At 32.1% G+C, this 12,574-nt stretch overlaps 1 protein-coding gene across 1 annotated transcript; it reads left to right on the top strand.

Annotated features, from left to right (window-relative positions):
- The first annotated feature begins 4,243 nt into the window (after positions 1 to 4,243).
- On the top strand, positions 4,244 to 5,678 carry LOC140812256 (expansin-like A1). The gene is made up of 5 exons (XM_073170485.1): positions 4,244 to 4,472; positions 4,563 to 4,672; positions 4,769 to 4,947; positions 5,066 to 5,201; positions 5,293 to 5,678. The coding sequence occupies exons 1-5, from the start codon at positions 4,250 to 4,252 to the stop codon at positions 5,536 to 5,538; spliced, it is 894 nt and encodes a 297-aa protein (XP_073026586.1). The 5' UTR covers positions 4,244 to 4,249; the 3' UTR covers positions 5,539 to 5,678.
- Positions 5,679 to 12,574: the final 6,896 nt, after the last annotated feature.

Genomic DNA, 12,574 nt, shown 5'->3' on the forward strand with positions numbered 1-12,574 from the left:
CTGAGGCATGAACATAAACGTTGTTAACTCACCATTGACATTTACTTGTGTTAGTTATTTCTTGTTTGAGTAATTTTGTGGTTGTTGAGTTTGTTTAGTATCTCGTGCTGTAACCTATTTTACTCGAGGGCGAGCAAAAGGTTAGTATGAGGGGGTTGATATGTGTCGTTTTTACGTGTTTTATTGCATTAGTCGGTGTGTGTTTTGCATTGTGCATCGTTTATTTCAATCACATTCTGTTCATTTTAGAGTAAATATTTTCATTTTATCCTATCTCACTCGGGCATGATGAATTTGTAGAAAAAGTGGCCGGAAAACCAAAAATTGGAGCCAAGTGCCAAGTCAAGAAAATGAAGTGCAGCAAGGTCGGCACTCGAGCGGTATTTTTCTACCGCCCGAGCGCGGGAGGTGAAAGTCCGAGGAAATTTACAGAGAGTTTGGCGCTCGGGCGGTAGTTTTGTACCGCCCGAGCGCGAGCAGTGATCCCCAAAGAAAAAATACAGAAGAGTCGGCGCTCGAGCGGTAGTTTTCTACCGCCCGAGCGCAAATGCCGCACTTCCCAAGGAGATTTACAGAAGGTGTGGCGCTCGAGCGGTACTTTTCTACCGCCCGAGCGCCACCTATTTTTGGAAAATATCAAGTTCGATTTCATTCCCTAATTTGGTAGGTGGCTGATATGGAAGGACTCTTAGATGACTTTGGGGGGATTCAGACTTCGTCTTTGAGCCGTCACAAGTTTGGAGACACTCTTGCGCTTGGATTGAAGATTTGAAGATTCCGGGCATCGTTCTTCGCGTTTTTCGTCAACTCTAGTATTTCTTATTTAGTTTTATCATTTAAACTTTGCTTTGATTATTTTGATTATGAATTTCAGTAGCTAAAACTTCATTATTTGTTGGGATTAAAGGGGATCCTACCCCGAACGTTGTTTGAGTTAATTTATATTTTGATTGTGCGTTATTCTTGATTTTACTACTGTTTTACTGTGTCATTAAAGCGTAGCTAACTTTAACGTCGTTTTCATATCACGAGTGAGTTCGAGAGAATAACGAGTGATAGGATCGAGTAGTATAATTCGCGGATCTACAATTTACATAGATATATGAAATTGGATACGTGCCGATAGTCATAGTCTTAAGGTCGAAAACTAGGAGATTTTATAGATCGAAATGCGATTCGCTCGTGATAAATAATTAAAGATATTTAATTACTTCATTGAGTGGAATTAGTTAGGCATAGCTCGAGAGAGTGTGTTCAATAGATTAGGAAATCCTGTCGGAAGCGTAGATCACGATCGAACGAATTAATTAAGTAACGAGGGGTAGGTGAACCGAGATTCCCAAAAAATCCATTTTTCATTGAATTTTACTCAACCATTTTAGAAATTAAATCTCATCACTTGATTTTGAATCTTTTTGTTTGCATTCTTATTTGATTTTAGTAGTAATAAAACAATCAAATCACTTTTTGTTGCTAAATGTTCAATAACTGAAAATAACAATTGTAAAACACAGTCTTCAGTGGAACGATACTCGTACTCACGTACACTATATTATAACTTGACATCGTGCACTTGCGATTTATTTTGAGCATACAAAATCATATTTTTATTGGGAATTTTACTGTGCAAGTTTTGCTCGATCATTTGGCAGTTTGAAACATGTTCCTCAGAATCTTGAAGATTATGTTTCTCCAGTTCATCTTCCTTCCGACCATTATAGCAGCCATGGTTTGAAATTTTTCGAGAGTGAGGGCAGCAAATGATCTTGCCTTGGCTAAGATGCCCTTGGCTACAATATCAGCCAGTAGTTGTACTTCTGGCTTCAGTTCCTTCTTAGGATCAAAAAATTTGATCTTCTGACCAGCAGCAGAAAGAGTAGTTTGCATTTCCTCAATATCAGATGCCTTTATCTCAGAAAGATTGATAAGTCTGTCGGCTGGTAGATGGAAGAGATTGCAGAAAAACTCTTCCTCAATAATCAGTAACTGACCACTTACAGTCGATGCAATATGTCATTCTTCTGTGATCATAGGACTTCTTCCCTTTATCAGTTGACCCTCGAATGTCCTTCTTTGGTTTAGGGCAGTCAGCTATGAAGTGACCAGGTTTATCACAGTTGTAACACACATAGGATTCTTCTTTGGTCTAATTCTTCTTAAATTGCTTCTGAAAGTTTCCTTGATTCTTCATGAATCTTCCAAATTTCTTGATAAATAATGACATTGCATCATTGATCAATTGATCAGCAGTTTTATCAGCTGAACAAGTTGACTTTAGTCTGACTGCAGTTAAAGCTGTTGTTGCAGATGGTGTAGAAGGCTTTCCCTCTCTGGTATGCAATTCAAACTCGTAAGCCTTAAGATCGGCAAACAAGTCGTGGAGTTCGATCTTGTTGAGATCCTTCGACTCCCTCATAGCCATAGTATTCACATCCCACTCCTTGGAAAGACCTTTAATGACCTTTAGTGCTACTTCTTTATTTGAATACACTTTTCCTAGTGCATTCAGCTCATTGATGATTCCACTGATCCTTTCATCATAGTCATGCATGGATTCACCAGCTTTCATCTTTATGTTGTCAAACTTTTGAACGGAAACTGATAATTTGTTTTCCTTTGTCTGCTCATTGCCTTCGCATAACTGGATCAACTTTTCCCATATTTCTTTGCTGGTTTTACACATCTTGATTTTATTGAATGTGACTTTATCCAGCGTTTTGTATAATATATCTTTTGTCACGTTGTCCAAATTTGCTTTTCTTTTATCCTCGGCAGTCCATTCATCTCTGAGCTTTTCAATTCTATGAGGTTCCCCATCAGTGATGACAACTGCTGTGTTGGCTTTCATTATTTTCTTCGGACCTTCAGTGATGACATACCACATGTCATCATCTTGTGCAGCTAAGTGAGACTGCATCCTGATTTTCCAATCATCGAAGTCTTCTCTGAAAAACATAGGGATTTTATTGAAAGATTCCATGATTCTTAGACAAGATTTAACTGAGTTCTGATACCAATTGTAGGACCGAGCGCTTGCCGCTTTACCAAAAGCTATAGCTAGTGGTAATGGTGCAACTCAAATCTTTTAAACCACACAATAGCTCAAGCACCATGGTTCGATCGCTCTATCAAACAAGGACGATTATTGCGCTCAACAGATAGATTATCCACCCAACTCATTCGATCAAACCGTTCATCATCATATCTGTAAATCGTAGTCCTAAATATTTCGCACCTATCTGTAAATATTTTAAATGGTTACATTTGCTTAAATAAATATATGCGTATGAATCTAAAATGCCCGCTATTTATAGGCATGATTGATGGCATTATAAAAAAAATCCAAAAGTATGACAAATCATAAACGAATATATATTTAAAAAAGAAATATGATGTGATTATCTATATTCAGATAAAATTATGACCAGATTATGCATATCCAAATCTGCACACAAACATGAAATAAAGAAGAGATTGTAATAAAAATCTCATCTAACATTAATAGTTTAATTAATTTATTCCCTAAAAAACACCCTTTCAACAGCTAAGTCAATTATTTTACCTATATATGACTTTGACACCTCACACACACTTCGTTTTTAAGGACAATTACACAAAACCAGCTGGTTGAAATATTTATGTAATATATCCCTCAAAAATTTATATATATATATATGGAACACATAGATGAATATATATATATCAAAATTATGAATAGATCTCATGTGAGACGGGTCAACCCTACCCATATTCACAATAAAAAATAATACTTTTAGCATAAAAAATAATACTTTTGCATGGGTGACTCAACTAGGAGATCCGTCTCAAATATACGACCCGTGAGACCGTCTCACACAAGTTTTTGTCCAAAATTATATATAAAAGTATACATCTACGAGGTAGACATATAACTGAATATCACATCAAAATTATACATACATATATAGTTATAGTTATAGTTATATATATATATATATATATATATATATATATATATATATATATATATATATATAATGTATTATAAATGCATTCACATACAAAAGATCATACCCCGACCCACAATTTATTGAACAAATAACGCATTCACATACCAAAAGTCCCTTAATGTTGACCAAATCGATCGTACAACTTCTGTAAATTTCATGTTCATATACCATTTCTTTTTCCCATTAACAATCGAAGCCGCGTACACGCATTTGCCTCTCTTTGCTTCTCGAAATTTAATCAATTTCCATATATTAACAGTATGTATAAATTATTTAAATCTGTGACTTGTACTTCTCCACTCAAGATCATCATCATCGTCATACCACTCGCATTCTCGATAAATTCCATCACCCTAAAAAATTTAATGGATATGTTTTCCCTCTACTTCGTAATCTTCCATCTTGCCTCGCTCGCCACTGCGTGTGATCGCTGCGTCCACCAAGCCAAAGTCGCCTTCTTTTCCGATGATCAAGCCCTTAAGTGTAAGCAATCCAAGAACCCTCTATAATAAATCGAGCCCAGATGAGATTTGAAACAATAAATATGTAAATTTTAACGAATGTAATATGCAGCTGGGGCTTGTGGGTATGGTTCCGTGGCAGTAGGATTGAACGATGGCCGTCTGACGGCGGCGGCCCCCGCGGTGTACAACCGAGGAGTTGGTTGCGGTGCATGCTTTCAGGTCATGATTAAATATTTACACGTCTTCTAAATAATACTGTGATAGAATGATTTCGGCCATCTGCTATAAATATGGAGTTGTCGATTAAAATTGCAGATGAGATGCACAAATGGAAGCATATGTAGTGAAGACGGGACAGTTGTATTATTGAGTGACAAAAATGTCGATAATGGGACAGATTTCGTGGTGAGCACCAAAGCTTTCTCGTCTATGGCAAAAAAGGGCAAAGAGCGGGACATTTTTAAACTCGGAGTCCTCCCTGTACTATACAAGAGGTATTACATAATTAGCAAAATGTCTTCCATGTTCTGTCGTGTCAGTAATATCCGATATCATATCAACGTTCGTTTTACAAATGGATATAATCGATCTGAATGATTGTCATGTCTATAGGGTACCATGCGACTACGCAAAGAACAAGAATTTAAGTGTTCGGATTCAAGAAATAAGCCAGAAGCCGAATTACCTAGCCATTTCTTTCTTGTACCAAGGTGGTCAAACAGAAATCGTGGCAGTAGACGTGGCTCAGGTATATACATCTATCCATCCATCCATAAAACTTTATATTCAAAATCTTATAATTTGGTAAAGATTGTAACAGCTGATTTGATATTGGTTAGGTTGGGTCACCAAATTGGAATTTCATGAGTAGGAACTACGGGGCTGTTTGGGACACGAGCCGAGTCCCTGCCGGGCCTCTGCAGTTGAGGTTTGTAGTGACTTCTGGGTTCGACGGGAAATGGTATTGGGCCAAGAATGTGCTGCCTGCTGACTGGAAAATTGGTGGGATTTATGATTCGGGCCTTCAAATTAATGATATTGCCAAACAGGATTGTTCTCCATGTGACTACGACACCTGGAAATGACAATTTAAGCCTCTCTCTAACGACGACAATATTGTCCAACATGTCAATAGCTACGGGTCTTTGTAATAAAGAGATGCGCACACAAAAATATGCGTGTAAAAATAAAATCATCGCTTTATTATTGCAAGTTTTTTCTTCGAGTGACCAGTGATATTGAGAGGAACACCCATTGGGACTTGACCCAACATTTTACGGCAGGAGTCGACGACAGCCATGCACCACTTGTGTCAGCGTTCCCGAAGGCACTTCTCTTTTTCAAGAGGATTCGCGACATGTCAAACCCTAGTAAAGTTCTTCGTTTTACATCGAATTAAACCACATGCTCACCGTTTGTGCGGGCTCCCGTCAATTTCTCTGAGTTTCATTCTTGCGAATGTACTCCTCAAACGGAAAACTTAACGCGGTAGCTACAGCACTGCACTGTCGATACGCACATCGCCTAGTATCCATCGTTTACAGCTAGGACTACCGAGTGTTTTTCGAGAATTTGATTTGAGGAAAAAAACGATTTCAGCGAAGAAAATAGAATAAAACGACATCAATCTTAAATTCATTTGAAATCTAACATAATTATCATAAATATTACGTTGCAATAAGATAAATTGATTTGAAACAAGAGTGCCTTATTTAAATTCATTTGAATTGTTTCGGAAACAAATTTAGGTAATTTCGAATTCACTCATTTAATTCAGATATATTTTGTTATTAATAATTATGATGAAGTTCAAATTCAATCAAAATACACAACTTTTGAATATATTGCCAAATGAACTCCGTTTACCTAATGATTGACCGAGAGGATTCGATTTCATTTGTTAAAAAAATTGAAAAATAGATTTCAAATTATATTAAAAGAGTGTTTGCAATCACTAAAAATATTTATTATTTACATTTCATTAATTAAATCAACTATTAGTGTTTTTAACTCCAGATTTTGCTTCCGCTCAATTTAATTAAAATCTCAAAACTATATCTCATTTCTTCAAAGTGCTTATGGTATCTTGATAAGTAAATGAAATTTTTTTTTTGACACTTTTACCAAAATAAAAAAAAAATTGTCTAATCCAAAGTGTCATTCACATTCATCCAAAATAAAAGGATATGTTATCTAATAAGGATATTTTTATTATTTTATATATATAAAAAGACAAAAACTTGTGTGAGACGGTCTCACGGTTTATATTTTGTGATACGAATCTCTCATTTGGGTCATCTATGAAAAAATATTATTTTTTATGCTAAAAGTATTACTTTTTATTGTGAATATCAGTATGATTGATCTGTCTCACAAATAAAGATTGGTTAGACTGTCTCACAAAAGACATACTCTATAAAAAAAAAGTATGTGAATAACTTATTTATAAAACCCACTACACTTTTTTTTATTTAATCAAATTTAATCACTTCTTCAAAAGCATATTTTTTTGTAAGCAAAACTTGTGTGAGATGGTTTCACGAATCGTATTTTGTTAGACGTATATCATATTCAGGTCATCTATAAAAGTATTACTTTTTATGCTAAGAGTACTACTTTTTATTGTGAATATCGGTATGATTGATCTGTTTCACAGATAAAGATTCGTGATACTGTTTCATAAGAGACCTATTTTTTTTTTTTTGAGTGAGTCTCATGTAAGAGACTGCCTCACGGATCATAATCTGTGAGACGGCTCAACCCTATCAATATTTACAATAAAAAGTAATACTCTTCGCATAAAAATTATATTTTTTCATTGATGACCCAAATAAATATCCGTCTCACAAATACGACCCGTGAGATCGTCTCACACAAATTTTTGCTTTTTTTTCTTTTTTTTTAAACAATCCCTAACATCGTGTGTGTTGAAATATTTTGTATCTACTATTAAACGAAAAATTAATGAATTTGTTCAAAAAAAAAAAAAAAGAAATTGATGAATTTGAAATCCTTTTCATCAATTTGAGATGCAGATTTGATAAAATCCACTCAAATCTTTCAAATTCAAATGTAAAATAAAACTGTTGTGGGGACTCGGACGCTAATCATCTTCTTAATCATTATTGAGACAATTTAATTAATTATAATAAATAGGGTCTAATTTTTTTTTTAAAATACAGTATTAAATGCGGAACGTAATAGGAATTCAATCTAATATACATATCAGTATAACAGTACAAGTCGTGTACAACATACATCAAACTTAAACTAAGGTTCAACAACTAATGTCAAGTGCTGAATCCTATCTACAGCAACGTCAAAGTCCCTTGGCTTCTCGCATAGCTCGCGCATATGCGCGCACACTTCTCGCGCATATGCGCGAGGTCTTCTGCCACTCACACGCATATGCACGGATCCTCGTCGCATATATGCGCGAGGTGTTCTGTCCTCGCACATAATTCGTGTTTTCTTCCGTCTTTTCCGGTCTAATCCTTCCATCTGTAATCACCTCAATTATCACCAAATCATTTCAAATCACGGTAATCAAATTCTCGGGTCTTACAACTATAATTGGATTTGAGGTAAAAATTTGAAGCTTTTGTTTTTTCTCATTTTAATAATCAATAAATTTGATCACTTTTATAAAAATATAATTTTTTGGCAAACATTCTCTAATATGAGTAGATTGAGACGGTGTCATGAATCTTTATCTGTGAAACGGATCAATCCTACCGATATTCACAATAAAAAATACTACTATTAGCATAAAAAGTGATATTTTTTCATGGATGACCCAAATAAGATATCTGTCTCACAAAATACGACCTGTGAGACCGTCTCACACAAGTTTTTGCCCTATAATATTGTGTGTGTTTTGAAATATTTTGTACTTACTATTAAACTGAAAGTTAATGAATTTGTTCATTTAAAAAATTGATGAATTTGAAATCTTCCACGATATGAAATGTGCATTTGAAATGAAATCCACTCAAATCCTACAAATTCAAAAGCAAAATAAGGCTGTAATTGGATTTAAACTAATAATTTGGAACAATAAGTTGAACTGACTTCTAATCGAGATAAATCCGAAATTCACTATATAATAATTTAAAACCAATTTCAAATTCATCAATTCAAATATCGAATTTTATTAAACTGACGTTCTCTTGCAATTGCTCAGACTACCGATATATCTATTTAATGGGCAGGTCCACTGGGATTAGGCTTAAATGGCCCATAATTAATTCGGGGAGAAGCCATGCATGGCCAATATTAGCATATATTTTGGCATGTAAGTGCGCATTCAGTGCAAACATACTACGGCAAACTATTTCAACCCCAATCCCCACGGACGGCGGCATGAATTAACGCGCCGTCCTAGGATTTGCCCCACATCCACATCTCACACTTGATCAGACAAATAGGTCACTTGTGAGATGATCTCGTAAATCTTTATCTGTGAGATGAGTCAATCCTATCGATATTCACAATAAAAAGTAATATTTTTTATGGATGACCCAAATAAGATATATGTCATATAAAATACGACCTGTGAGACCGTTTCACATAAATTTTTACCTTAATTTAAACATCTGTTTGGGAATGGCTTGCAATTGATTTTTTTTTTTTTTAAAAAAAAAAAACTGAATTAGAGTATTAGGTACGTAAAGATTTATATAAAATTTAATTTATTTATTATAAAACATTGTGATATTGGTATAAAATTAAATATATTCACATAAACATGATAATTACGTAAATTATAAGTTTAGTAAATATCACTTAGCAATTTAAAGTACTTAAAAATAAATAATGGAGAATATTCAAATGATCTGATCTATCCTATTTTATTAAAGTTCAGAAAACGATAGAAACCTTCAATAACATCAAGATATGTATATCTATTTTTGCCCTTTTATTATGAACAAATTCACCAAAATCGTTTTCTATCAAAATTACAATGTAATCTCTCACTATTTCTTATAATTATATTTTAATTCTCATTTAAATATAAATCAAATGAATTATAAAAAATATTATACAAGATTGCATGTATCGGCATACTAGTATTACCGAAATTTCAGAATTAAAGATAAAAACTTGATTCGAGTTTATTTGTACGAAAATCTCGTGAAAAATAATAATAATAATAATAATAATAATAATAATAATAATAATAATAATAATAATAATAAGAGTATTTTAAAACCTAGAGTTTTAAAACTTAGGCATTTAAAAATTAAACCCTTTATTTTTATATGGGGATTTTATGTATTTTTCCAAAACAAAAATTAGTATTATTATAATGTTTGTTAAATGCCGGATAGCCCCAAAATATGGGCTTGATTTGATAGCTTGGGTATTATAATTAAGCAAGTACTGATAAGGATTGGATTGTAAAATCAGAGTAAGTTTAGGTATTTTTCAATAATTAGGCCTCAAAAATATCAGATTGATTGATTGATTTTATTATCATATCATTATTATTATTACAATATTTTCGTAAATCTAAAATTCAAGGGCTAAATTTGTTTGTATAGATAATATATAAAATTATTATAAATTAATTAAACTCATTTATATATATAAAAGAAATCCCATGAAATAATTTTTCCGATTTCATAAATATTTGTTTTTCTTGAAATACATACGGCCAAAAGCCATATTCAGGCAAAAAAAAAATAAAAAATAAATGAATTAATAGAGGTAATGATTGCTGTGCATTAAATTGAGGGGATAGGACTGTAACCCATAGACTTATTTTTAGGAAGCTGCTGATTAATGCAACACAATGCTGATTTGACCTCTTTTATTTTATTTTATTTTACATATTATATATATGTCAATTTCCCAAATTATTTATTTAATATGTATGTGTGCTATAATATTACATTTATTTTTATTTTATTTAATTTTCGTTATTTTTAAGGGAAAAAAATATCATCATAAATTTATGAACACGCAAAAATATTTAAATCTTATCCAATTTCAAATTATCATATAATTTTTTATAAAAAAATCCAAAATCATATAAAATTTATCTATATTATTTTTTATTTTAATTAATTTTTAATTTCATCGTGATTCTAGATAATGTATTTGATGTTGAAAAATCTCAATATTTTTAGCTTTAGTATAAAGAGTATTCAGCCTTATCTAAATTTGACTCTTAAATAATTTATTTCGATGTTACTAATTCAACTAGAATAGATATAACTTTTAAATTAAATATAAGAATTAATCTCAACTATCAATTCCATATATCTTTGATTTTATATATCATGGCTTCCTGCCTCGTTTTGAATGCTTTACATCTTTAAGATACTTTCTATTTGAATTTATAGGCATAATTTGGTACATGGGATAAGGGAGGGATTGATAAATAATCCTCTTATCTCATGTTTGATACATTTTTAAAAAGCTCATGATAATATCATGGGCCCTTGATAAATAATTTTTTAGAAGGATAAAATATCCCTTCTATTAGGTGTGATAATTTTTATTTAAGGATAAAATACACTACAAATGAATTAATTACCCTCAATTTATAAATGATTTTTATGAATCTATGCTAGTAGGTAGAAATTAAAATCAAATAAATATTTTTATTTATTTTTATATATTATATAATATGATAATTATATAAATGAATTTGAGATATTTATATAAATAAGTTTTATAAATCTTAGTAAAATTATTAGTATCACCCGATTAACATTAAAAATTGATATTTGACTTGACTCACAAAATAAATGACTCAATTATCATATTATATAATATATAAAATTAGGTAAAATAAATAAAGCATGCAAGCACTATCGACGTATGAACAAATAAAAAATATGAACTCAAGCAACAACTTTGAAATTATAAAATTTATTATAATAAGGTTACTTTTGTCATTATAATCTAATATATAAATTTAATCACTCTTATTAAAATCATACCAAACATTAAATATAATATCCTACATCTTATTTATCCTTAACTTATCATTATATTATATATCACATGTTTATCCTATCATGTGTACCAAACTATGCCATAGAGTATTATAATATAAGTTTTGTTGATTAAGTTGGTGATAAAACTCAGAAGAAACATAAAAATGATTCATCATTCAAACTTCCATAAACAATCTTTATGTTATTTACTTCCGATTGTATTTTTTTCTTTGTTGTTTGTGATTTACAGAATTTACTTTGGTTTGCAAAGTTCGGCTTGGCTTTTTCTGCTATGAATTTTTAGTTATCTACTGAACTTGGAAGATCAAGATCCTATTTCATCTGCTAATACCAGTTGATATCACCATTATTCCTAAGTACAAGAAAATTTTGTGAGGTTCCTATTCAACTCTCTTTAAATACTTCTACTGATCCTAACAAGTGATATCAGAGAAAATTTTCTCAACCTCCTAACATATCAAAATCAATGGCATCATTGATCAATATTTTATGTTATCTAAAGAGAAATGTGATGATTAGAAGATAATGATGCATGCTCATTTAGATGCACATGACGATTATATGTGTTACGTGATTGCCGACAGATCTAACAAGCTTATGAAGAACAATGTTGCAGTTGTCAATACTCATGGACCACCACAAATTATCGAGAAGCATATGTCAAAATGAAGTGCCGATGATAAAAAGAAAGTAAATCTAGATAATATTATAAAATACATCTTGTACAAGACCCTAGACAAGAGCAATTTTAGTAAGATCAAGATGTACGATATTGCAAAAGAAATTTGGGAGAAACTGATTCTACTCTGTGAAGGAAATGACCAAACGAAAGAAAACAAGTTGACTATTGCAATGCAAAAATTTGAGAATTAAAATGAAGCCAAGAGAATCTTTGAATGATTTTGATAAAGTTTAAATGGAATTATCATCGAGTTGGCAGCTCTTGGGAAATATTACAACAACATAGAAGTTGAATTGAGTATGATGAGAGCCTTTATGATGGTATGATATGTTAAAACAATTGGATGAGAGAATTCAAATATTCAAACAAGTTAGAGTTGCATGACTTGTTTGCTAAACAGAAAGCGTACGAGTTCGAGCTTGAAACCATAAGCAGAGATGGATCCACCTCTAATCATCCAACAAAAGTTTT

Source organism: Primulina eburnea, chromosome 14 (assembly GCF_022965805.1).
Source record: "Primulina eburnea isolate SZY01 chromosome 14, ASM2296580v1, whole genome shotgun sequence".
In the NCBI taxonomy this organism is placed as follows: Eukaryota; Viridiplantae; Streptophyta; class Magnoliopsida; order Lamiales; family Gesneriaceae; genus Primulina; species Primulina eburnea.

Coding starts and splice junctions, on each gene's coding strand:
- LOC140812256 (XM_073170485.1), top strand. CDS start 4,250: ATGTATAAATTATTTAAATCTGTGACTTGTACTTCTCCACTCAAGATC. Junction 4,948..5,065: donor CTCCCTGTACTATACAAGAG/GTATTACATAAT, acceptor TCATGTCTATAG/GGTACCATGCGACTACGCAA. Junction 5,202..5,292: donor TGGCAGTAGACGTGGCTCAG/GTATATACATCT, acceptor GATATTGGTTAG/GTTGGGTCACCAAATTGGAA.